Source organism: Amphiprion ocellaris, chromosome 3, assembly GCF_022539595.1.
Source record: "Amphiprion ocellaris isolate individual 3 ecotype Okinawa chromosome 3, ASM2253959v1, whole genome shotgun sequence".
Lineage (NCBI taxonomy): Eukaryota > Metazoa > Chordata > Actinopteri > Pomacentridae > Amphiprion > Amphiprion ocellaris.
Genome location: NC_072768.1, coordinates 805,828 through 830,871, shown reverse-complemented (window position 1 = coordinate 830,871; position 25,044 = coordinate 805,828). Strand labels below are relative to the sequence as shown.

The 25,044-nt window shown below is 39.9% G+C and overlaps 1 protein-coding gene across 3 annotated transcripts in view; it reads right to left on the bottom strand.

Annotated features, from left to right (window-relative positions):
* The window catches only part of cdh13 (cadherin 13, H-cadherin (heart)), a 446,773-nt gene that overhangs the window by 188,784 nt on the left and 232,945 nt on the right, over nucleotides 1–25,044 (bottom strand). For all 3 annotated transcript variants that reach the window (XM_055009253.1, XM_055009252.1, XM_023274214.3), the window contains one exon: nucleotides 1,634–1,812. In XM_055009253.1, the coding sequence (XP_054865228.1) occupies nucleotides 1,634–1,812 (179 nt within the window). The remainder of the gene's footprint in view (nucleotides 1–1,633; nucleotides 1,813–25,044) is intronic.

Here is a 25,044-nt window from a genome sequence, read left to right as displayed (position 1 = left end):
GGAGTACAGTTTAAAACTTGTCCCTTCTGCACTTCCATCTGGCTTTTTCCAGACAGAGATACTGATCAGCTGCTGGACGTTTGCCAAATCCCTGAGGATGTATTTTTAAAAACAACAACAACAACAAAAAAAAAACAGCACACTTATAAATAGTGAGGAAGAGGGGACAGATACTTGTAGATACAACATGAAGACAATCACACATGGTGCTCCAGGCTTATTACTGCTTTTACAGTAGGTGGCTGACTCTAATATCTCCTCCATGGATTAGTCATGGCTGTTTGCCCAGTAGGAAAGAAACAGAAAAGCTTTTTGGATTCCACTTGTTTGAAATGAAGATTTCATGGAGTGTGACATCACTTCACACAGGTGTGAAGTCGAATCACTGCTTGAAATCGAAAACACTTAAATGCCAAAGGTGTCTTATTTGTGACTTCAGCCGACCAATACTCGCAACCCTTCCATGCAAATCATATTTCAGCAGGTCTAGCCAAACTTAGAAACAAATCCAAGAGGTTAAACAACAAAAAATAAATGAAATCAACGTCAGTGCATCCAAACAAAGAGCTGGTAGAGGCGCATAATCAGAACTGCTCCTACAGCTTCAAATGAAATGGAAATATAGTGTGGCCACCACCTGAGGGCTTTCTGAAGCCAACCTGAGATAATAAAGCACAACTCCAGTGTGATTTTGTTTACATGTAGAGACAAGCGACTGGGGCCTCGGGTCTTTGTGACTTTGAGGTGCTCACTAATAACGTTTGAGAGTTATGGAATACAAAGTGAAGAGGAACGATCTGTTTTTGAATAGATTTATCGAGGCCACAAACAGGCCGATAATTTGGCGACGCGCCATCTTCAAAGGTATTCAGCTGCATATTCCAGCAGCAGCCTGTTAGTGCTGCAATAAATCTCCACTGCTGACGTTGTAAGAGCGCTACTATTGTTTTTTTCCCTCTTCCAGGAGCATTATCTTTTGAGATATCCCTTTTCAAAGTCTCATTTTCACCCTCCTATTACAGGAACAGAAGCCACAAGTGCCACCATACATCTCCAGAATAATTTGGCCTCTCCATCACTTCACAAAAAGCAGCTAACAGTGCTCACTGCATTGATTACATTTCATTTCATCGTACTTTTAATCAATTATGCCTCTATTAAGCAGTTTACTGTGGCTGAGGGGATTGGCTCATCAGAGCAGTTAGGCGCTGTGGTTCCAGCAGTTCCGGATGGGAGGTTTTTCAGCCGGCTTGTTGGACACCACCAGAGTGGGCGGATGAGTGTGTATCACCTCAATTAAACTATTCGCCAAGTGTCTGACAACAGCTAATATTCCTCTTCCACCAGCGAACCCAATCGATGTTCTGGCATTCGTCACCCCACTGGAAAAGCAATCATCCCGTTGTCTCGCTCTGGTTAGACGGGTAAATGGAGAGACGCTCATCTGGCTTCGCTCGGAAGCACCGGCGCCTCCTCATAAAACACACATATCGGTGGTATACAACAGACACACACTCACTGGAAGCACTGGTGACATGTTGAGTAGATGTGGGAGCTTCATTTCAGGAAGTGTTAGACTAGCAACTGTCCAGGGACCCAGTGGACAGCGATACACAACGCAGAGTTAACCCACCTCCCTGTCCAGTAACGTCGGAGAGATGACGGTGACGATGTCGCCTCTTTCTGCGTCGATGTAGAACATGTTCGGCGAAGGTTTGTCAGGCGACTGTCTGACGATGTTGTAGCGTAACACGGCGTTGTCCGTGCCGGGGTCATCTGCATCGAATGCCGTCATCGTCATCACCGTGGTTCCTGGAGGAGAGAAGAAGGTGGTTGAGTCTGTACTCCAAATGTGTCAGAGAGGTAACAAAATGCTGCTGTCATGAATGAGAATCTGGAGGAAATGAGCTAATAAGCAACCAGATTGAATTTAATTTAGTCCCTTAAACCGCAGATGTACGAGTGATTGGACCCTGCACTCTTCTATCTATTAGTGGGTCAAAATGACCCATACAAGAATCAGTGTTTTTATGTCATTTTGGTAAAGAATACTAATTTGTATTATTGCTTGTATTATATTTTGGTCCACACAAGAATGAGTTCATGTTTGAAATATGTTTATTTTCACTTTAGAGCAGATTTGGAACATTTTGATAATTGAAAAAGAAGAATATTAAACAGAGCAGCAGTAGAAGAATGTCAGCATCCATTTTCTTTTCCTCCATCTGCTGCTGCTCTCCGTCTCTCCATCATCTCTTGTATGATATTATCAGTGATAAAGAGCTTGGGGTAGTCATACAAATATTATAATTTCTTTAAAAGTCTAAAAGGTAATGTAAAAATTTAAATGGAAGGATAATAAATATAAGTTTTTTGAGGAATAGCTGGAATATGAAATAAGTTTTCATGACAAAGAGATTCCAAGAAAATGACCCACTGATGCTTCTAAGGGTTAACAGATGCATTTGTCACTGCGTATTCTAAACATGAAGGGTAAGAGATCCTCAGCTAAACATCCAGGGCAGTTAAACACATCAGACACCTGCAGAAAATCTTGAAAACATGTCCATCCTGCCATGCGATTACTGCAACATTAGATTTCAGTCTAGATATTTCATGTATGTTGTGTTTTCAGTCCTTTTGTGAAATTAGAGCTGTCACAGCAGCAGATGAATGAAATGCGACATTTCAAACTACAGCTGCCCAGACAGCTGCTTCAAAACTTCTCCTTTCTTATTAATGTGTTTTTCTCCCTTATGTCAGCTCTAGCAGCAGGGTGCATTTTATTTGGTAATGGGAAGAAAAATGGAAATCCTGCCCTCTGCAGCTGAGCTGAAATAGGAGGCAATCCTTGACACACTCACAGCCCTCAATCTCTGTCTCTCAGCGATGAGAAACACTCACCGTCGCTCAAACTACACATTCAGGAATTTCACTGCATCCTCCCATGTACGCAGACACATGTAGACGGGGTTAGATTAACTGCATCTCCATCCAGTGCTTCATACTTTTACTGGGGAAATATCAACGCCTAAATATCTAGTTTTTTGTACTTGTCTGACTCATTCAAAGACAGAGGCGTTACTGCATTCTGAGGAGACGTAGGAACACTTTGGTCACTCTCTGTGTGTTATTTACTTGAACGATGGAGTCGATCTCGCCTGCAATAATACACCAGAATTGTAAATTGACACAAGTCATCAATGTGGATAATGATGTGATTCTGCTTCTGGTTTCAGTTTTGCAACAATATGGCCCCAAACTGCAGCGTTGCGTAGCAAGGCTCATGAACGTCCATCTCTTTTCATGCTTCCTCTTAATACCCAACAGTGCTTTGCCACAGTGCATTAGCCAAATTCCTCAAATAAGACACAAAGTGGGCTAACGGAAAATATGCAAAGTCTACATTAAATAATGGTGGCTTAGTGGTAAACGTCTTCAGTCCAGTTGAAGGTAATGAGGGGCAGAGAGGTGTGAGTTTTATCCCCTTGACATTTGCACTTCAAGGTGAACCATTAATGTTAAGTAAACTGGTAATCCTTCCTCTGCGGAATAATTACACAGCCCCGTCTCCTTCATTACCTATACTCTGTTCCACTTCACACCTTGGAAGCCAGAATGTGAAGAGACGACTCAGTGAGCGTGCACACAAATTGTCACGCGTGTTCACACACTGCAGCACCCGGCAGCGAATTAAAGTGTTAAAAAAAGAAAATTGGTTATCTAGAGCAGATTCAGTGAATTATGTCGTCATTCTGCGGGGAAAACTGAGGTCTCTCGAACGCAGCACAATCATATTATGTGGTTCGTGTGAAATCAGAGGCGAGCTGACCCGTCTCAGTGCTTACTCTGTCCATCAGATACCATCATTCTGCTCACAAATTAGTATCATGTGACGGATATACATCCATCAGTCCAGGATCCAACACCACCATCAGCATCAATCAACCTACGATAAACATCTAGTGTTCTGTGGCAGGACAGCGGACGCTGCGTTTAATCATACAGTGATATCATGTGGGTGGCCTCAGTGAAGACCTCTCTTATCAGCTTCATCTGCTGGCAGCAGCCGACGCTCCATCAGTCGTAACTGTATTGGATGGCTTTACGGCAGGATGGAGTGAATGCACAGGACTGCCATCACCTCGCTATCACTCGTATCCATCTGCTGTTCTGCTGGATGACACTGGACCCAGAAGAAAAAGTGACACAATAAAGGCAGAGATGGAAAAAAGAGTCTGAAACGCTACGATATAGATGCATGTCTATCAAGTGACTGCATAATGACTGGAAAACAGAAGAAGGCAAGAAGCGGCAGAGCTCTGAGGTAAATCATTACCTATTCACACGTGAAGAAGATGCAACAATTGGCCAAGAAAAAGCCCACACAGACACAGATACACATGTTGTGGACTGATTTCATCACACGGGCTGGTGGGACACGGCACTGCTGCCTACAGCTAGCTCCTGTATCTCTCAAACACCGAGGGAAATCAGTGGGAGCCGGCAGATCTCTGGGTGAAAAGCCAAGATGAAGCAAGAGAGCATAGACAAGACAAGAGAGGGGAGAAAAAAAGGAGTAAATGTGATGCTAGTACGTCTCTGAATCGACTGTATGTTACTCTGCATCTGCAGGAATGTGAGTGATTGGAATTTCATTTTCTATTATTTGACAATGGAGATTCTAAAACCAGGATCAAGACCGTGAAAAATACCAAGAGCTGACCCGTTCTGTTCTCAGGTTTGAATGACATCAAAGGAAGTTCAAAGATGAATCATCTCATCTGACACCCATACCGTGGACGACGAATTAAACAGTGCATATCCAAGAGCAGCGTTCTGTGTACATGAAGAAGATGAGGCAGAAAAAACAGAAAACACTCCAGTGGAAACTACACTCACTAACCACTGAGTCACAGCACTTCTTGTAGTCTTCAGATTGTATTTGTGTGTATTTACTGTGCAAGGAATACTTAATATTGTAGAGAAATACTTCCTGCACCCTCCGTCCTGTAGCACCATAGCGGGAACTCAGATTAAATCAGCTGGAGCTCGGTTTATTCACATCCTTAGTGGAGATCAGCTAACATGGAAAGATGCGCAGAAACTCAGCACTTAATGCCACTGATACAGTTTAGGTTTAGAAAATAACTTTTCATGTTCCTTCTTCCAGCACAAAGGCATGTATATATGTCAGTATTAACCCCACTGAAGAACTGCTGGATGCAGAGGTTTCCAACATCAGGGTCACAACACTATAGAGAGGTCACATGATGAATAACAGAGGTCACAAGAAAAGAAGGAAAATCTCTGCTATACAACACATACTCTGCATTTAGTGAATTCTAAGAGTTTTGCCTCTTTAGCTCTCAAAATAACACAAAGGAAAAGAAAAGCTGTTAACATTAAAGAATTCTCTTCAGTTTTAGGGCTGTTCATGGTGGCTCATTATCATGGCGTACTGATCAACATGAATAGAATGTAAAAATCTTAATCATTAATGTCTAATGTTGTAGTAGTTTGAAAGCATCATTTTTATTGTTAAAATGTAGCTTAAAGGCATGCGTCTTGTAAAAGAGGGTTTTCTATGTATTATGCTTTACTTTAAAGGATCACATGATAAAAACAGATTTCATTTAACTGAATATCCTCTTTACTTGAATAGTTGAAACCAGTAGTGCTGTAAGTGATCCAAATGCATTGTTAACTAAACAGCTATTCAAAAGAACAGTAAGAGAGGCAACATGTACTTCCGTCCTGCTGTTTCCACCGTTTACTTCCACTTGCATCTACAATTCCTCCTTTTTTTGCATCTAAAACTGTCTCCTATTCAGCTGCAGCACTGAGGCGATGGTTGTGAAAGTGGTCCAAGTCTGCATATCGCTGAAGCATCTATCAGCAGATCTATTTGCCTGAATTGTGCACTTTTCTGTGCCTGTCTGCACTTGTTTGCTTCCTATTGTTAAAACCACACTGCTCCTCGGTGCAGGGATGCTGGGTGTCTGCTTGTCTCTGTATCTTTTGTTAAACCTGTCATTTCAAGGAGATGACTTCAAATATCAGATTCTCTTTTGCTTGAATCCCTCCTCACCACAACACTGAAATGTGTCTTTCTGGCTTTTTTGCAGAAAAAAAAAAGAAGTGTTTCGGTCTCCGTGTGATTCGGACCTTAAGTGATGTTTCTTACAAAGATCTCACATTAAATCTCAAGCAAGCATAAGTTATGGCAACTGGACTAACCTCGTGTGAGTCGAAAACGTTTCACCTCTCATCCAAGAGGCTTCTTCAGTTCAAGAAGCCTCTTGGATGAGAGGTGAAACGTTTTCGACTCACACGAGGTTAGTCCAGTTGCCATAACTTATGCTTGCTTGAGACTTATCATGACCTGGATGACTGAGAACATCCACAGATTTATCTCACATTAAAGTTGGAGTTCACTTGGATGTGTTTCACTCTATTTGTATCTGCTGTAACTTTCTTCCACACTGCAGGAGCACTCTGGCCACTACTATCCCTGTCTAAACACATATTTGTTAAATTTCTCTATCTCATTAAACTGATTTCTACACCACTCTCTCTTAAAGCACCATTAGCACTCGACCCACCGCTTTGGCAGCTTATTTATTCCACTGGACTTCATGGGTTTTACCTGCCTGGCTGCCTATCTGACACCCGCCATCCCCCTGCACTGCGACTGAACCAACAGACAGCATCTCCAGAAGGCCTCCTGTGAAGGCTGGTAAATATTGTGTCTCGTTCTCCAGTGCCAAAAAGGAAGAAACGGAATGAAACAGAAAAGGAAAAGACAAATGAATGTTCTTTTATAGTCGCAGCATCAGCAAGCATTTAGCAGCTAGTTCAATTTGCTCAGCTTTGTTAGAAAAATAACACATTTATGAGGCTGCCTATGAAAGAACTGTCACAACAATAAGTTAATCCTACTGTAAAGTCATATATATATGGCCGTATAAATTTCATATGAGTGCTTTTAACGTTTCCTGCTGTAACTGTGGCAAAGTATATAAAGGCTATGAAAAATAGAAAAGAGCTGCTCTAAAATCCATCATGGCTCATTTCCCCTTCATGTCTCTTCATGTTTATTCCCTCCTCTGTGGGCGTGGCGCTTCGTTTTCTCTTACTTCCTGATCTTTAGCCAGTCAAAACCAGCAGCATATCCACATCAGCTCATCCCTCCACAACGCTGCCAGATCCTCTAATTTCACCAAAACGCTGCTGAGCACGAGGCCAACTCTCCGCTCCAGTTCGTTTACTCCAGTCTGTCTTTGTCAAGTCAAATTACTCCGTTGTCTCTCTGCCTCGGGGGTCACGCTCCTTTCAGTCTCACCAGAAACCCTGCCTTAATCAACTCCGCCAGCTTCCTTCTCCAGGCCACGGCGCTTCACCAGATGGAACAGGTTCATGAATCCGTTCTCCGAAATTCAGCCTGCAGCTCCAAAAGTTCTGTTGGATCCCTCAGACCACAGCGCTGACATCTAGAAAGACCTTACCTCTGCATATTAAAGTTTAAAACTGTTTCCCTCAGCATTCCAACACCACCTTAACCCAGAAAAAGGTACAACATGCTAACTAATGAATGGACTTATTTGATAGAGGACCAGACCATCAGGTCAGATTCCAGTGTGAGGGATATCTCCTTCAGGATTATTCATTTTTGACAGTTTGTTCAATATTTGTGCAATATTTCTCTGTCCCATCTGAATAGAGTAGCTGTAGTCTAAACTGTCACTGAAATCGAAAATGCTCTATTTTAAATGCATTTTTACACTCATTTTTGCACAGAGTTTTATTATGTTTAATACAATCTCTCTCTCCTTTTTTTTTTTTCAAATGTCCATTCGGACACCCATATCTTTCCCTATGGTTGTCCATATGCACACTGGTTTGACAAAGCACTATCAACTCAATAATCCACTTTTAAAATACTCAAGACCCTCAAACAAGTTAATAAAAAGAGAAGTAGCAGAAGATCCTGCAAGGTCACAGCTTCCTTCTCTGTCTAGAGGATCCAGCCACAAGAAATTACTCAGTGCCTCCTTCAAGCCTTCACAAACAGCCACAGAGGCAGTTCTTCTTTCAAATATTAATTTCCCAGCTTTCAAACAATGTTTACCAGATAGTCTTTCTATCCCAACCTTGGCAGCAGAAATCCCATTTCTGCTCATTTGTTGCCCTGCATGTTTTTTAACATTCTGTGGAGATCGATTTGCAACTTGATTCTCATTTTAATATTTTTCATTTGCAAGACAAATGTTGATAGGAAACAATATTTGCAGCTGGGAAATGAAGCGAATGTTGTTGTCCCAAAAAAAACTTTTGACAATTTGGCTGGTGAGAAAAGTTCCTCTAAATAAATGAATTTAGATGCAACAACAGGAACGGCTGAGGCCGGAGATGTGGAAAGCTGCTGTGGAGCTCGGGTGCACGGAAACTAAATATGAGATAATGAGTCCCTTGTTGACAGCCAAGTAAATGGAGTGAAATACAGTCCAGCTGCCCTTTCCTGCCTCCTTCACAATGCAGTTTCTCCATTCTATCTTCTCAGCCAGAATCTGCAGAGGCCACAGCTGGACCAGTGACAAAAGCTGGATTCTGAACAGTTTATAGGAGATACAACTCATTGCAATCCACTCAGAAAAGAAGAAGAAAATACAAACTTTTAGCATCTGATGAGGGAAAAATCTGACTGTGATATGCAAAGTGTACAGACTGAAGGATAAAATATCACTGCTCTGCTTGTGCTCAGCCTTGAGTGACAGACAGAAAGGAAGAGGTGCTGTTATTTCTCCCACCGCTGCATACTGGTGACACATTTGCTAATGAGAATATAAATAACACTAAGCTAATGAACACAGGAGTCTGCCAAACAATCCCAGACTACACAATGACAATCAAAGCTTGGTAATGAAATCACATCTTAAGTTGATAATTGAAAAAAATAAATGAGGTGTATTAACTCATTTACAAAGACACAAAGCCAAAGAAGATCAGTCGACGAGTTTACAGATAGGAATCAGACTGAAAATCACACCTGCCTTCTATACTTCATTTATATACATACAGTATTTATGTATTTTTAGATGCATATGGTTGAAATATGAACGAGTAAATCAGGTTATTGGACCAAAATCTACATGGCGAGTTGCATTTAAAGAGCACTTTTCTCAGACAATAGCTCAAAGCAGTAAAACACCTTTATGCACATTATTATTTTCATAAAATGAATTTTAATACCACTTGAAATTGCTCAAATGAAGTGAACCTGACATAGCCAAGAAGGCAACCTCATTCCTAACACTGAATCCTAATTTCTCTCCAGTTTGTCAGAAGATTTCAGCTCTAGGTGGTCTGTGTTCTGCAGCAGAAGAGCTTTAATTGCACTGTTTTTAATTCTTTTTGTTTCTCGGCCTATTCATTCTGATTTGGTTTGATGTCAGACTTCAGTTCAAACACAGCAAATAAAGCTTTATTCATAATAACTGGACAGTTCTGAACTTTTATTTGCTATATTTGTGACAACAAAGTGCAGAAACTGAAATTTTAACTCCAAAATCAGCACAGACATAGTTTAGCTTAATTTATTGTTTATTCTTGTTTTTTGTTTTTTGTTTTAATTTCTGATGCAAACTAACAAAAAAAGTTATTGACACTGGGTCTTTTTTTTCTCTTACAAGTCTGCACCAAAGTCAAACCAACTGCCAAAGGCCTCACACAAAAGAATCATTTGCATTTCCTGTCTTCACCTTGCCTCTAGTGATGCCTCAAGTCACTGCCACTCCACTCCTTGATGCCAAACAATCACTTACTAATCCATTTATTCCGTTTAGCAGCTTCCTCCCATTCATAGTTCCAAGGGACCGGAAGCAAGCAGCATTTATACAGACGATGCTTTTGGCAGTTTTGTGTCAATCATGCCACCTGAGTTGTAGGTGTTTGAAGTTTAGGAGGAAAACCGTGCAAATACAGAAACCACAGAGGAATGTACAAACCCCATAAAGCAATTAAAACCATTCAAAATGTTTAGATTCCATGTAAAGCTTGTTTTTCTCAATGGAATAACATGCAAAATACTCGATATAGAAATGCATATGCTGCTCAATTTCACTTGGGGCTTTAATCAGAACTTTCTCCTGTGCAGCTGAATTCATGCTCTCCTGCATTTGCATATCTCCGTGTCCCTTCGTCTACTGGCGGCATAATGAACGCTACAGGTCTCATGAAGGAGTCAAATGTCAGGCCCTAAGGCTGCCAGACAGTCCACCAGCGTAATGACCAGCTGAACCACCTCCTCCCGTGACCAGAGCAGAGACGAGGGGAGAAGCGAGAAAAGTCAACTAGACGTGAGCCGAAGAAAAACGAAAGAATTACAACAAGTACAGAGCGTCAATCCAAGAACCTTATTAGCAACGGAAGGAAATCAGATGCTGATAAGCAACTGGGTTTGGAGCAGAAGATGGAAAGAGGAGGACACGACTGGAGGGAAACAGGAATCTGCTAAAATTAGGTGGAGCAACTAAAAAAGGAAGCAAAACCTTAAAGAAGCAAACCACAAAGAGAAAGTGGGTGGATGAGCGTTAATGCAATGTAATGTTCTAGTACACGGCTGCACCGACAATCAGGAAACTCCATAACTATCCATTGGTTAACCCTCGTGTCGTCCTGCGGTTCAAATAAACCCGTTTTAAAGTTTGAAAATGTGGGGGGAAAAAAAACAATATTTTCAATGAAACTTCTGATGTCCACATTTTCTGCTTTTTTGGGAAATTTCTGAACATTTTTGGTGGAAAAAAGAAATGTTAAAAATGTTTCTTAAGAACATTCTCAAAAAAAAAAAAAAAATCAACCAAAATCCAGTGAATTTCTCTGGATTTTGGTTGATTTATATCTGAATGTTCTTCAAGAAAATATTAGAAGTTTTACTGATATATATGGAATCACTTTAGATATTTTTAGGATTTTTTTTGGAAGATTTTTATTCATTTTTTGAAAATATTTACAGGAATTTTCTTGCCAAATTGGGGGGATTTTTTAAAAATAAAACTTTAAGAGAAATGTTGAAGGAATTATTGGAATTTTCTTCCTGAACATTTTGCAAATTTTCAGAAATTTAGGGCATTGTTTTGCTGAATTTTTTGATTTTTTTTCAGACAACTAAAATTTTGGTGCCCGTAAATGAAGACAACAGGAGGGTTAAAGGGACATTTCAGCAGCGACGCCACACGATCGCATCATCATCAGAGGAAATCTAATTACCCTGCCACTTTGATGCCACCAGACCTGTCCAAACATTTCATGCTTTTAATGTTCTGCCAAAGAATATCCATTAAAAAAAAAGTCACTAATATGAGGCGGCAGGGAAGTGACAGAACTCTGCTTTTGTTTTCTTAAGCTTTATTAATCATCTCAGTGTGTGCGAATGCGTGTGTGCACAATTAAACAGCAGATGATATCAGATGCTGCTCAGCATGCTCATCCAGTTGAAGCCACCATGGAGAAATACTGGCTGGATACACAAAGGCCATCTCCACAGAGACTAATAGAGTCTCTGGAAGAGGCTCCACTGGGAAATGTGGGGAAAATGACACATTTCTTCACAGTCGGGAGGTGGGCGGATGGTAAAAGCTTGCGTTTCTGAAATGAAGTGGGCAGCCTTATGAGGAGCACAAATCACAAACACTGCCATGCAGTCACATCCTCCCCAGCTGTATATTTACTGTACCTGCTCATCCCATCAGCCTAGAGGAGGGCATTAACAATTTTGCCAAACATTTGCTGCGTCTTATCTGCCCTTCTCTGCATCCACTTTAAGGATGAGCTTCTGAGCCAAGGTTGAATCAGAAGGAGAGACTTCCATCTTACCTAGAATGAGGAATATGGACCAGAGGCTCAAGGCAACTCATTAAAATGCAAGACCCCAGAGAGCTATTAGAATAAAAGATCACAACCTCTCGCACAGGATTTTATGCGGGAGGTATGCCAACTATTAAGAGACAGATCACACAGAAAAGAGGCAGACAATAGCAGACCTGCAGAAAGCCTGGTATTATTTCATGCAGCTTAGAAAAATTTGATAAGGTGCCGTATTTCACACCTTCGCCCTTGCTCGTGCTAAGCTACGCCTCCTGGCTTCTCCCTATTCTATTTTCACACATCTTTCGGTAATTTATCACCTTAAAATCCAAACGGCCACTCCGGTCCTCACTGGTGCCGTGCAATTAAGTGGACCAATCATTAGTCGGCATACAAATTGATGGAAATCCCTGAATAAATGAGTGGAGAACCAGAACGAATAGATGCTTCGGGGTGGAGGGAGGTCACTGAATGATTTGATGAGGAGAAAAATTGCGTGAATCATGCCTCGGCCTTCATACCCATCAGACTTTAACCTAAGTGGAATCTGGAGGAGGCTATATATTCATTAAAAGATCTTCATCTGGAGCCGAACTAAACTGCGTTCCTCTATTTTCCAATCCAGGCAACGTGGTACCTACCTGTTCTAATGGACATTCAAATTAGCCAGAATTAACACTATGACTATGTCGAAAGATAATCCACCAAATATAGAAACAGGTGTGTGTAGTCTGTAGTCTGTTCATCTGCACAAGGACACCAAGAAATGAAGTTCAACAAACTTCATCCTGGCTTGTTACTCACTGAGGTTATAAATGAGCTAAATAAAACCAGAGTAAACCAGAGTTCATGGAATTGTTTTTACTGTAGTTAAGAAGCGTAAAACTTCAGATTAAGTTAAGTGGGTCTCATGTGTGTGCTGTCCGGAAACCTGAAATTACATTTGAACCTTTTTTTTCTGGACAGATTGATTTATCACAATCCATTTAGCCAAAGCAAAGCACATTTAGAAAGGAAACTTCATTGCTTATGGGATGTTGCAAGAGGCTCAAGTGCTGCACACATACATCCTGTAATATAGATCAAAAACCTAAAGAGAAAAAAAAAACAAAGGCATGTCAGAAAACTTTAAAAACGGACAATTTAAGGTTTTAATGTGGCAATGAAATGACTAAAAGTGTCAATTGTGTATAAGATTAGCTGCTAATTAAATTTCTGCCAAGCAACTGATCATTTAATCAACTCATTTTTGCAGCTCTGACTGCTTCATTCCTTCCATTTTAACCTGCATTCATTTTCCAAGAGTCGGCAGCATGTGATTTTTATTTTTTCTTAAAGTGGCGACTTTATGTTAATATGACAAGTGAGTAAATGTGCAGTAGCTGATGATGTCCCTCACAGGCACAGTCATGCCAATTGTGTATTATAAGCACAGGGTGAGGGGGGTATAAGACAGGTGTCAGTCTGGTTGCAGCCACCGGTCTATGGCGAACAGACTACAGGACATCTGAACAGGAGGAGCATCTGCATTACAACCCATCCTTCCTGCAGGGACACCTCAGTGTCAAACCCACATTTTTAAAGCACACATACCTGCACACATACAGACAGCTGTGAAAAATCACAGGTATAAACATATACAACACTCTGTATTCAGTCTCACGGACTCTTCATCCGCATCGGTCACACAAAAAGCACAACAACAGAGCTGCCAGCGTTCTCTTTTCATTCTAACAAACAAACATATATAAAATGCAGACCAATTATTCAATTCACTTCAATTTTATCTATACAGGGCAGATTCACAACATGTGCCATCTCCTAGTGCTGAGTATAGTAAGATAGAGGCCGTATGAATTATAAACAGAACAACCAACAATCCAAAGATGCCTTTGGATTCCTGATGAGCCACAATGGGAAGGAACGAAATAAAATCTAGAATAAGGAAGAAGGGGAAAAAAACAGGCTGAGGGAAGGCGGCCATCTGCTTCTACCAGTTGGGTGAGAGTGGGGATGAGGAGGGTGGAGATAGCAGGAGGTGCTGGGATGGGGATGGCAGGTGATGAAGAAAATAGCACATCCTTTGCTACAGAAACCCCCTGCTAGTGTCAGTCTGTATTCCATTATCTTTGTCACTGATGAGTCCCTTATTCTTTGTTGTCTGCCACACCTCTTGATTCAGTTACATTTTATTATTACTTTTAGCAGTTTATTTAACCCTCCTGTTGTCCTCATTTACAGGCACCAAAAAATATTGTTTCCTTGTCTGAAAAAATTCCACAAAATCAGCAAAAAAATTCCCCAAATTTCTGAAAATTTGCAAAACCTTCATGAAGAAAATTCCAACAATTCCTTAAAAGGTTCCCTTAAAAGTTTTAGTTTAAAAAAAAATCCCCCAAATTTGGCAATAAAATTCTTGTAAATATTTTCAAAAAATGAGTAAAAATCCTAAAAATATCTAAAGTGATTTCATATATATCCAAAACTTCTAATATTGTCTTTAAGAACATTCACAAAAAAATATATTTTTTTGTGAATGTTACTAAACAAACATTTTTAACATTTCTTTTTTTCCACCAAAAAATGTTCAAAGATTTCCCAAAAATGCTGAAAATGTGGACATCAGAAGTTTCACTGCAAAAATATATATATTTTTTCCACATTTTCAAACTTTCAAAGGGGCCAATTTGACCCACACGATGACACGAGGGTTAAAAAGGGACCATGTACAATACTAAACATAAATGTTTCCATTTGATTTATTGCACCACAGTTACCTTTAAGATAATTTCCATCTGCAGTCTCCTGGCAGGTCACACTAAAAACATCACAACATTAAAATGTCACAAAAAAAGCTGGACTATAAAATACACGACACCGTGAAACAAGATATTACACACACACGCCCTAAAAAGCACACGTACACACACACACACACACACAAATACCAATTAAAAAGACATTAATGGCTGCAGTTCTGAGTGTCCTAAAGCAGATTTTTCAGTTTGTTTTTAAAACTGCAGATAGAAATGCAGTTCTTAATGTCATCAGTTCGTTCCACTGAGTTGTAGCTTTTACAGAAAAAGCTGACTGCCCAAAGGTGGCGCTTCAAAAAGGTATTTTGTTATTATTAACTGTCTGCCTGAAACCTCGCTGTCTTATCTTTTGTTGTCCACCACACCTCTTGACTCCATCACCACTTTTCTGTATTTACATACTGCCCCCTCCCAACTGTCTGACCAACTCTATAAAAGGTTTTTCTCTGTACATGTTCTGGGTCGGCTTACCTTCAGACTCATGCTCTGCGCTGGTAAGCCCACATTATACTGGAATACTAATAAACACTCACTACATTGAGGCTCTTTGGGTCAATTGTGGTGCTGTCAAATATTACATCAGATAAAGTATAAGACATGTAAGATTACCATTAATGTCCCATGTAGCTATTTGACCCCAGCAACAATAACCTCCAATCTAGTCCTCACAACTGCCCCAGCAACTCAGGAGGGAAACATGTGATTCACAAATCCTCAATCTCTCTGCTCCTACATCGCCAAGGGTTCGGCTAATGACTTCACTCACTAAATCAAGACAAAAGATACTTCCCCTTTAAAAGGACACTTCAATTAATTACCCCCGGAAAATCCCCTTTAATTCTGTACTAGGGGCTCAGTGAATAAAACTGAAAACCTATTAGCGGGCATTCATCTGATCTCATCCAGGAAAAAGAAGGCAATCAGTGCAGAGCAGCCAGCGACTGTACAGAAGAGCTGAGGAAGAGGGATGCAGCGCCTGGAATTAGTCAGCGCTGGATCAAAGCTGCACAAAAAAAAAAAAAAGAGTTCTTGTTTGTTAAATTATGGTTTGCTGCATTTCAAACTGACTTCATTCACAGTAACATCCCTCTGACGTGCACTGTCCATTAGCCATGATTTCTGAATGAAAGAACAGAAGAGAATAAAGCCGAGCTGGAGGGGGAGAGACCAAAACCTCTAATTATTCACTCATTTGGTATGTTTGGTATTTACACAAGCTTGAAGTTCATTTTGCCACTATGTGTGGTGTTTTGGTGGGAAGTGCAGACCGACATTATGAACGACTGAATACTGTGGTTACCTGCTGTAAGAGTAGAGTATTAAAAGAGTCATTAAAAGAAAAACAAAACAACACATTTGTTCTTGTGTGGTCACATCATGACATCTGGATGCCTTTCTAAAAAAAACACGCACACAAAACCTAATTATTGGTTTGTTGCCATCCCTTTTTACTTTGCTGCACCTCTGTGAATCAAACAGTCTGGATGCTGCAAGAAGCAACTTCCAAGGCTGATGAAAGTCCAGTGCCAAAAACTGCAGTTCCCAGACTGGCCACTTGAGGCTGACTTCAAAAATGAGTAAATCCCCACAGACCCAAACATTAAAATGCCCTACTTCACAGAAGAAACAAACATGCTTACAGGCTGCAACAAAAAATGCTTTTGGTCCCTACAGCTAATTTCCCCACTGATGACAACTCTGCAGGAGGTGGGTTGTTATGTAAGTCACCGGTTTAAATTCTATTCAGGTTTAAAGTTGTGCATAATTAAGAGTGTGGCTACTTGAAATGACAAGTGGGTGCCATCACAGGACAGTCTACGGATCACCTCAGCTCTACCTTTTTGTTTATTTTTGCATTAGCTGGGGGTTATTATGAACCAGCTGTTTGCTTCTGGGTGACATTCTAGAGGCTTCATCCATCTTTACGTTCAGTCTAACAGCAGCCCAGACCTTAATCCTTTACAAATACAATGTCCTGTGACAGTGAAGTAGCAGTTCTGGTACTTGCTAATTATGAGAAAAGAAAAGAAAAAGTCTTACTTCTTTAATAGGTTACCTTCTAAGACTTATTTAATGTTTTTAAGTGATTATTTGTGTGTTGATTGGATTTTTTTCTCAGAAAAAATGCTTCATTTGCCTCAATAAATTTCTTGAAATTGTATATACACATTCTACCGTATTGAAACATTCTGCTATGTCAACAGTGTATATTTTAAAGTTTACCTGCCACGATATGTTTTCCTACTTTACTGAAAAACCTGTTCTCAGTGTGAATGACTTGGAGGAATCAAGTGTCCACAAGTGACTCATTGTAATGTCAAAATATCACACATAATTGCACATCTTAGACGTAATAAGAACTCCAATTAAGTAGATGGATGTAAAAATATCCTTCTGCTGTCAAAGTCTGGACAAATGTGAAGGTCAAACACCCAAATGAGGGAAAAATACATTTTTAACATGAATATATTCAAAGTATAATAAATCAGAAATAAATAAGAAACTAGGGAGATTAAAACTGTCCACAACTCTCTGACTTTTAAGCTTTACAAATATAATATCCTGTGCCATTAATGTTTGTATAAATCTCTTGGAAATGAATGTAAATCAGTAACAGGCAAAAAGCAAGATCTCATATTAAATCAGTACATTTTAGAGTGGAGCCTTGGGTTAGGGTGAGGATCAGAGAACATGGATGGTGATTGTAGTTCAGGTCACATTAAGATTCTAGGAAATCACTGTCAGTCAGCATTGTATCCTCTTAAATGAACCAAAATGTGGAACATGTTGGTCCACAGAGCAAAAATGCATGGATTCTACAATAAAGGCATTAAAATTTGACCATATTTTTTCACCTATTTGTTTTGTTTCCATATGATCCACATGAGAAAGGTAAAAAAGCCCACATAGGTAGGATGGATGGGTTGAAGAGGCAAAAGTTACAAGTCTAGGATTTAAAATTCATGAGGCCTTAAAACTTTAATAGAGTTTTTTTACATTCAGCAAGGATTTATGAAAAAGAGAACAAGCGTCCAAGGACAGAAGTGCACAAACGAAATGAAGTTGCAAAAGAACAAAACACTTAAAGTGCACGGACAAGCATGCCCCTAGAAGATCAGCGTATTACCTAATTACCGGGGAGCTTAAAAAAACAACAACAAAAAAAACCAAACAAGAGGCACAATGTAACAAGAGAAGGGCAAAGTCAGGAATGAAGTAGCTGTTTAAATACTGCTTTGTTCCTCAATTGTTCTCTATTTATGCCCTGCAGCAACACAGCCAACGACTCTAAAATTGTCAAAGCTTGATGCTCTTTATATGGAATAAATTCCTTAAAATCACCATCTCTTCCTCGTGTTGTGTGTTCTTGTTATCTTTATTCTTTCCAGTATTTACATGTGTATATTCAGGGCAACAGGAACACATTGCTGGAGCCGCTGCTGTTTGTTTGTCCTCGACTGGAAGGATTATGATCACAGAACTCACCGAGCAGCACATGATGTTGGAGGACAACGCCAACAGTGACTGGAGGTGATGTAGCTGCTCTTAGAAAGAAAATGGTTTTTACATTCTTATGTTACAAATGGCAACAGAAACTGAATCTATTTTACATTTAATTCAGAACAAGATCAAAAGGCTGCTTGGTGCTAATTATGAGAAAAGAAATAAAAAGTCCGACTTGTCTAATATATTATTTTCTAAGACTAATTTAAATCATGATTTGAATTGATTTTTCTCTCATGAAAATGCTTCATTATCCTCACATATGCACATTCTTCCTTAGTGAAATACACTGCTATGCCCATATTATATATTTTAAAAGTTTAACTGCCACAATATGTTTTCTAACTTTATTCAAAAATCTGCTCTCAGTGTGAGTGACCTGGAGGAATCAAGTGTCCACAACTGACTCATTGTAATGTCAAAATATTGCACAATTATTCCTCATCTTAGATGTAATAAGAACTCCAATTAAGTAGATGGATGTGAAAATATCCTTCTGCTGTCAAAGTCTGGACAAACGTGAAGGTCAAACATACATGCAAGAAAAAATACGCAAAACACATTTTTAACATGAGGATAATCAACGAGTCGAACGAATCAGAAACAAAGAAGACATGAGGGACATTAATTAAAACTGATCATATACTACTTTACCTTATACTATGACTTCACCAATACTTACACCTTAATGTCTATGAAGTAGAAAACACCTCAAGGGAGAGTAAAGCTTTGTTAAACTCTGGAACCTGTTTAAGGGAATTTTCCATTTCTGTCTTGCATTTTGAATTCTTGTTCATCTCTACACATAAAGTACACTGATGTAAGTGTGGAAGTTAAGAGGAGGGAGGCAGAATCTTTCCAAACCTTTCCCTATTTTCTCTACAGTATGCTAAATTTACTGCTTGGTGGCATTTACTGCTTTTACTACATTTACTGTAGGTTTGGGATTTCAGACAAAGAACTACAAAAGAGAGTTCAAAAAGTGAAAGAGCATAAGAAAGAGGTGGAATATTTACATCAAACCAAAGGCATTACAAGGTGGAATCCATTTTTTCCAAACATTTTCCTTTTGGGATGGTTTTACCACAACACAAGAACTACCCAACACTGACTGATGTTCAGAAATATGACTTGAAGGCACAGGAAGAGGCAGAAATCTTTCAATCTGACCTTTAACTTGTCAAAGACAGAGTACACGGCTCTGACAGATGCCCTGATTTCTGCAAATTCAGCGATCGCTCTCAGCGACAGAGATGATACACAATGCTTTATGTTTCCCTCTGAGTCACTGGAGAACAATATCACAAAAAGGAGCTTTTGAAGTGCGTGGGACACGGTTGAATCAATTTCCATTTGAAACAACTTATTTAGAGCAGCGCTCTCACAGAACTTGGATCCCATCAACAATCAAAGAGGGCAAACAGCAGTCTGTCATCATCATCACAATACTGACTGACAATGCATTTCTGTTCCTGGAGAGCAGAAAAAAATTAATCATGACAATAGTACATAAGGTACAGCTCAGGGGGACACAGTAATCTATAAATGTATTTTAAAGCTCAGAGAAGAAAGTATTTTTGACATGAATCCATTTCTATGTGATATGGCTGCTAATGCTGGATGCTGGAACATTCTGATCATTCAGAAAACAGAGGTTCTTATTTTAGAAGCTGGAAAATCAGATCAGAATGCAGTGAATTTAAGACTGACGAGTCGAGAACCGGACTCCACAGAACGTCGGTCTGTTGTTCCAGGCATATGGACATTTAATAAAAGCACCTGTACATCAGCTTACTCATGAAATCAGTCAATCATATGAGAGCAGTGGAACACAGTCCAGTTAGTGTTCATATCAACATCAGGATGAAAGCCATCTCAGGGACTTTGATCAAAGCTGCTGCTGCCAAACAGGCGGGGTGGAGTGTTTGTGAAACTGCTCGTCAGCTACTGAGAACGGTGCAAAAAACCAAAAAAAAGCAGTTGTGTTGACAGAACAGACACCCTGCTGATGGAAGAGGTCAGAGGCGAGCGGCTGGTCTGGTTTGAATTGTCAGAAAGGTTACGGTACGACTGTGGTGGAGAGAAAAGCATCTTAGAATACAGAACAAACAGAAGCTGGAGGCAGCAACAGCAGAAAGACGCACCAGTTTCCACTCCCGTCAGTCAAGAACACAAATCTGAAGATGTGGTTGGAGAAGGCTCATGAAAAACGTAGCGTACTTTAATAAATCCAAAGCCACACAGATGGTTGGTCAGAAGTTGGTCAGTCCAGGCTACTACTGGTGGTTTAGTGGTGTTGGTGATGAATTCATGGCAGACTTTAAGCTTCTTAACACAATCAATTATGGTTTTAATGCCACAGAGTGTTAAAGTATCATTGCTGACTCACAGATTATCAAACAAACCTCACTATTAGACACCAGAAATGGTAGTCAGGTAACTTCATAATACTTTATTAAACTGTAACACAGGTGAATTGTTACATCTCAGGTGTGCAGGTGGCTGGCCAGATGTTCTAAACCAACGAGGTGGAAACTAAGACGGATGACGTCTCATAAAGCTATTGCACTTTGGCAGTATTTTTGATCTAGGCAATGAAAATAAGGTTAAATATAAACTGGAATAAACAACATTCAGCACAGAAACCTGCAAAGGAAAAGCTGCTTACACTCTGCAACCCAAGTGACTGCAGTAAACTGAAATCATTACCTGCTCTGAACAGATAATGCAGCTCATCACAAGTATGAGATCAGCCTCCACTTAACTTTATTAAAGGAAAAAGCTTCTAAATTTTAATGCGATATATTGACCCTGGACACATTTTAGCTGCATTTACGACTGAGATGCTGAAAAATGTGATTGATGGTTTTAAATGGCTCCTTAAATACATGTTATTTTATGTGTTTATGTTTAATTTCATCAATTTAATTGATTACGCTTGTTTTCTGAGTGTTTTCTTACTTTTCAACTAGTCTGCATTTAAAATCCCCTTTAATGGAGGGAAATGAGTCTCTGGCAGCATCCTAGCTGCAGACCACGGAACCCCTTTATGCCAACAGTTACTCGCTTTCTACCGGCTGCTTCCAGCACAGCAATTCACATAAAAAATGTTTGTTCAGCTATAATCACAAACTAGAAGGCAATGTCAGTAAATACTGACAGAAGTTTTGGAGTCTAGGCAAAAACTCTTACACACGGATGCTGACAGATTAAATAACTACCAGATTCATACAGACTTCCTGACTGACTGTATCAACCTAAACATCATTTATTTATATGTCAATTATCTGGTATGTTTAGTCATTTACAGAGAAGTAAATTTGTATATGTTCAGAGTTACAGGTTGACTGTTGCTTACAGTGATGTGAAATGTGTCTGTTAGGAATCTCAGGACATGTAAGGTTTGGAGTTTCAGCCTGAGGAGCTCCTTGGTCAGCTTTGGAAATGCAACCACAGGTTCTTCTAAGGAGATTTCATTGTCTCATCTTTAAGAAGCTGCTCAGTCTGACACATGCAGGACTTACACTTAAATGGCATAAATAACTACACGATTAAGTTTAAACTTACAACCTATTTACAAAGAGGAGAAAAAAAATTGCTTTCACAGGTCTGTTATAAATAAGTTGTCATTCTAATTTTTTGGGAGAGAGGAGAGTGACGTCTCTCTTTTCCTCGTTGCAATGATGTACTATCATCCCCCACATTATTAGTATACAATATAAAACCCAATGGTGTGTTTCTTTTCTTATTTAAATGTACAACTCTGACCTTTTCCCCAACATATTTGGAACCTGGTGTAATATTTCCATGACACCATACACTCAGATATAAACCTATAACCATAAACAACATGTTTTCCACACCTAACTATGACAAACTACTAGGAGCCTCATCATCCACCCTCCAACAGCCACAATCAAGGTGGAACTATGACTTTGCAACCAACAAAAGGCGACATTCTGCAGAAAAGGAGGCCACAACGTGCAAAGCTGCAATGTGGAACGTCCCTGGGACTTCCTTCTAGGAATAGCTGCACTGACGCAACACTATTGGAAGGTGGGAATCTGATGTGCAGAATAGTGTAAAACATTTCAAAAAACAAGAATCCTGTCTGGTTTCCTCTCGTGTCGTCAGCAGTGAGCCACAACAATGAGTTCTTTTTATAGAATATAAAACACGATCAACATGTTTCTCATCTTATTCCTCCCTGCTGCTTCCTTCCATCATTCAAAACAACTTTAGACTTTATCAGTGGTCGCATACTGCTCAGTGTCTATTTACATTATACTTAGATGACACCATGCACTCAGATATTGTTCATTATAAATTAATAACCAGCTATAATAGTGTTTCCCCAACAGAACTGCAATATGAGTGATATGAATTACCCTCGAAAGTCGACATTATGTAGAAAGTTAGGCCACAGTGTGCAGAGTTATAATGTGGAACATCCTTGTCTTTACCTTGCCTGAGGATTAAAGTAAGAAAAGTCTAATAAAAGTGGCAGCAGAAAACAACACACATTAAAAGTTATGACTGTGATTTCCATAAGAAGTGACAGTGACAATATAATTTATGTTTTAAGTTCCCAAAATGCCAAACTGAAGCTTCAAGTCCTGGCAAAGTGACACAGAAAACTCTGCATAGAAAGATGCCAGTTTCTGTTTCCAAGCTGTTTTGTTGTAACAATAGATGGACACTAGATGCCAAGCGTATCACACGGTCACTGTAGATGTTGATATGAGATCGCTGCAGCTCGACAGGACACACCGCTGGCAGTGTAATGGACAGCATTACATTTTCACTGTCTACACTTGAGCCGTGTGAGCCACAAACACGCTGCTGAGGAGATCTGGCTGTGGAGGCAATAAAGAACTGCTGCCTGGAGTTAAATAGCACACAGTGGATGGACAGATGGGGCTAGAGAGGCTTGGGCTGACAGTGATGGGTGATGGATGCTGCACAGCCAGAGAGCCCACAGAGATTGGGGGGTATTTGCTGCAACAAATGGGATTGTGCACACTTTCTACTGTAATCCATGACTGAGACCGAGGAACAGGAGTCATTGTGTGCGACTGGACATCAAAGTTTTGATGCGCTCATGGACAGTAGGGCCTCAGAAACTTTGCTGCACACAATGAACGGATAAAGACAAAGACTGCAGCTAAACTGAGGTCAAATAAAGAGCAAATGAATCCCTCACTGCCCCCAAATCAAAAACATGCAACATAAAGCATCGCTAAGCTGCAATGGGCCGTGAATGTTCTACAGTACGCATGCATTTAAACACATCGCCCGAAGCCATTTATTATGGTTTTAATCCATTCTCCTCTTTATTTGCTCTATCTGCTATATCTCCTTAAGAGTGCTGCTCGAGCCGCTAAGTCAAATAGTTTCCTCTGCTCCTGTGACTCGACTCGCCACCTTCTGGAAATAGGTGCTGTGATGCAACACCGTTGGAAGGTGGGAGAGAGATGTGCAGAAAGTGGAAAACATTTGGAGAAAGTAGAACCTGGCTGCAGCACTCCTACTGGTTTCCTCTTGTGTCATCAGCAGCGATCCACAACATTGAAATGTTATTTTATTTATTTTGGAATATAAAACGTGCTAAACATGTTTCTCAGCATTATTCTTCCCTGCTGCTTCCCTCCATCATTAAAAAAAACAACAACTGTACCAGCGGCTGCATGCTGTTCAGTGTCTGTATACATTATACTTTTTTTTCTGTAAAATTAGATTTTGCTTTTGAAGCACAGTGTGGACCCCTGTTGTCTTCCCCCAGCAGAAATCTAAACAGCCTTTACAGAGAGCCGAGGCTGGGAGATCTTCAGCGGTGGAGATAAGAGCCCATTTTGATAATCCAGATCTATATCAAAAAATTTAATCTCAGAACACCTGCTGTACAAAAAAGCAAATGTTCCATCAAACGTGGCAAACTCTACAAACACAATAACCTGTTCTGTGAAATGTGGAGATCCCGGCTGCTCCCCTGCACTCTCCTCTCTTTGCTTTCATTTCTGATGCAACCACAGGCAAGACCAAAGTGCAGGCTTAATACAGTGGCCAGTACACACTCATTCATTTGTCTCAAGCTGTGTTTGAGAAATAAACTATGCATTAATGTATGACTCTGTGAGCACAATTGCAGTGCATGTAGATAGGGCATTAATCTTGGTACAACCACAAGTAAAAGACTTCAAGGTGCCGCATTTGGCCGATGGATTTCTATTACTTTTCCATGACTTCAGAGAAAGTCTGAACCACCACAGCGTCATAAAGCACAAAGCTACAGATGGTCATGAGATGCTGGCTCCAAAAATATCTGGCTCTCACCGAATGATATTTGAAAACTGTCTATTTTTTTTTTTTCAAGAAATAGTAAGTAAATGTCTTTTTCCCCCCTTTTTCAGCAAGTCATTATGATCTAAATTGCTAAATCTGTGCCTTGTAATAAGTGTGCTGGTGGTCAATTCGGAAATTATTGCTCCGTTAATAAGATTTGAAAGCTTACAGGAGGCTTTGATGTTTGCCATGTGGCTGTAGCTGTGATTGGAAGCCTTCATGCTGCTGTTGGTGGTTAGAGAGTAACAGGAATGAGACACTTACTGCAATTAAACCTAAGCAATTAAAATTCAACTACAGATTACTCAAGGTATTTTTATACATACACTGTCAGTCAAAAGTGTGGACACACCTTCTCATTTAATGTTTTTCTTTATCTTCATGACTATTTACATTGTAGATTCTCACTGAAGGCATCAGAACTATGAATGAACATATCTGGAATTACGCAGGAAACAAAAGTGTGAAATAAGTCAAAACATGTTTTATAGTTTAGATTCTTCAAATGATTCAA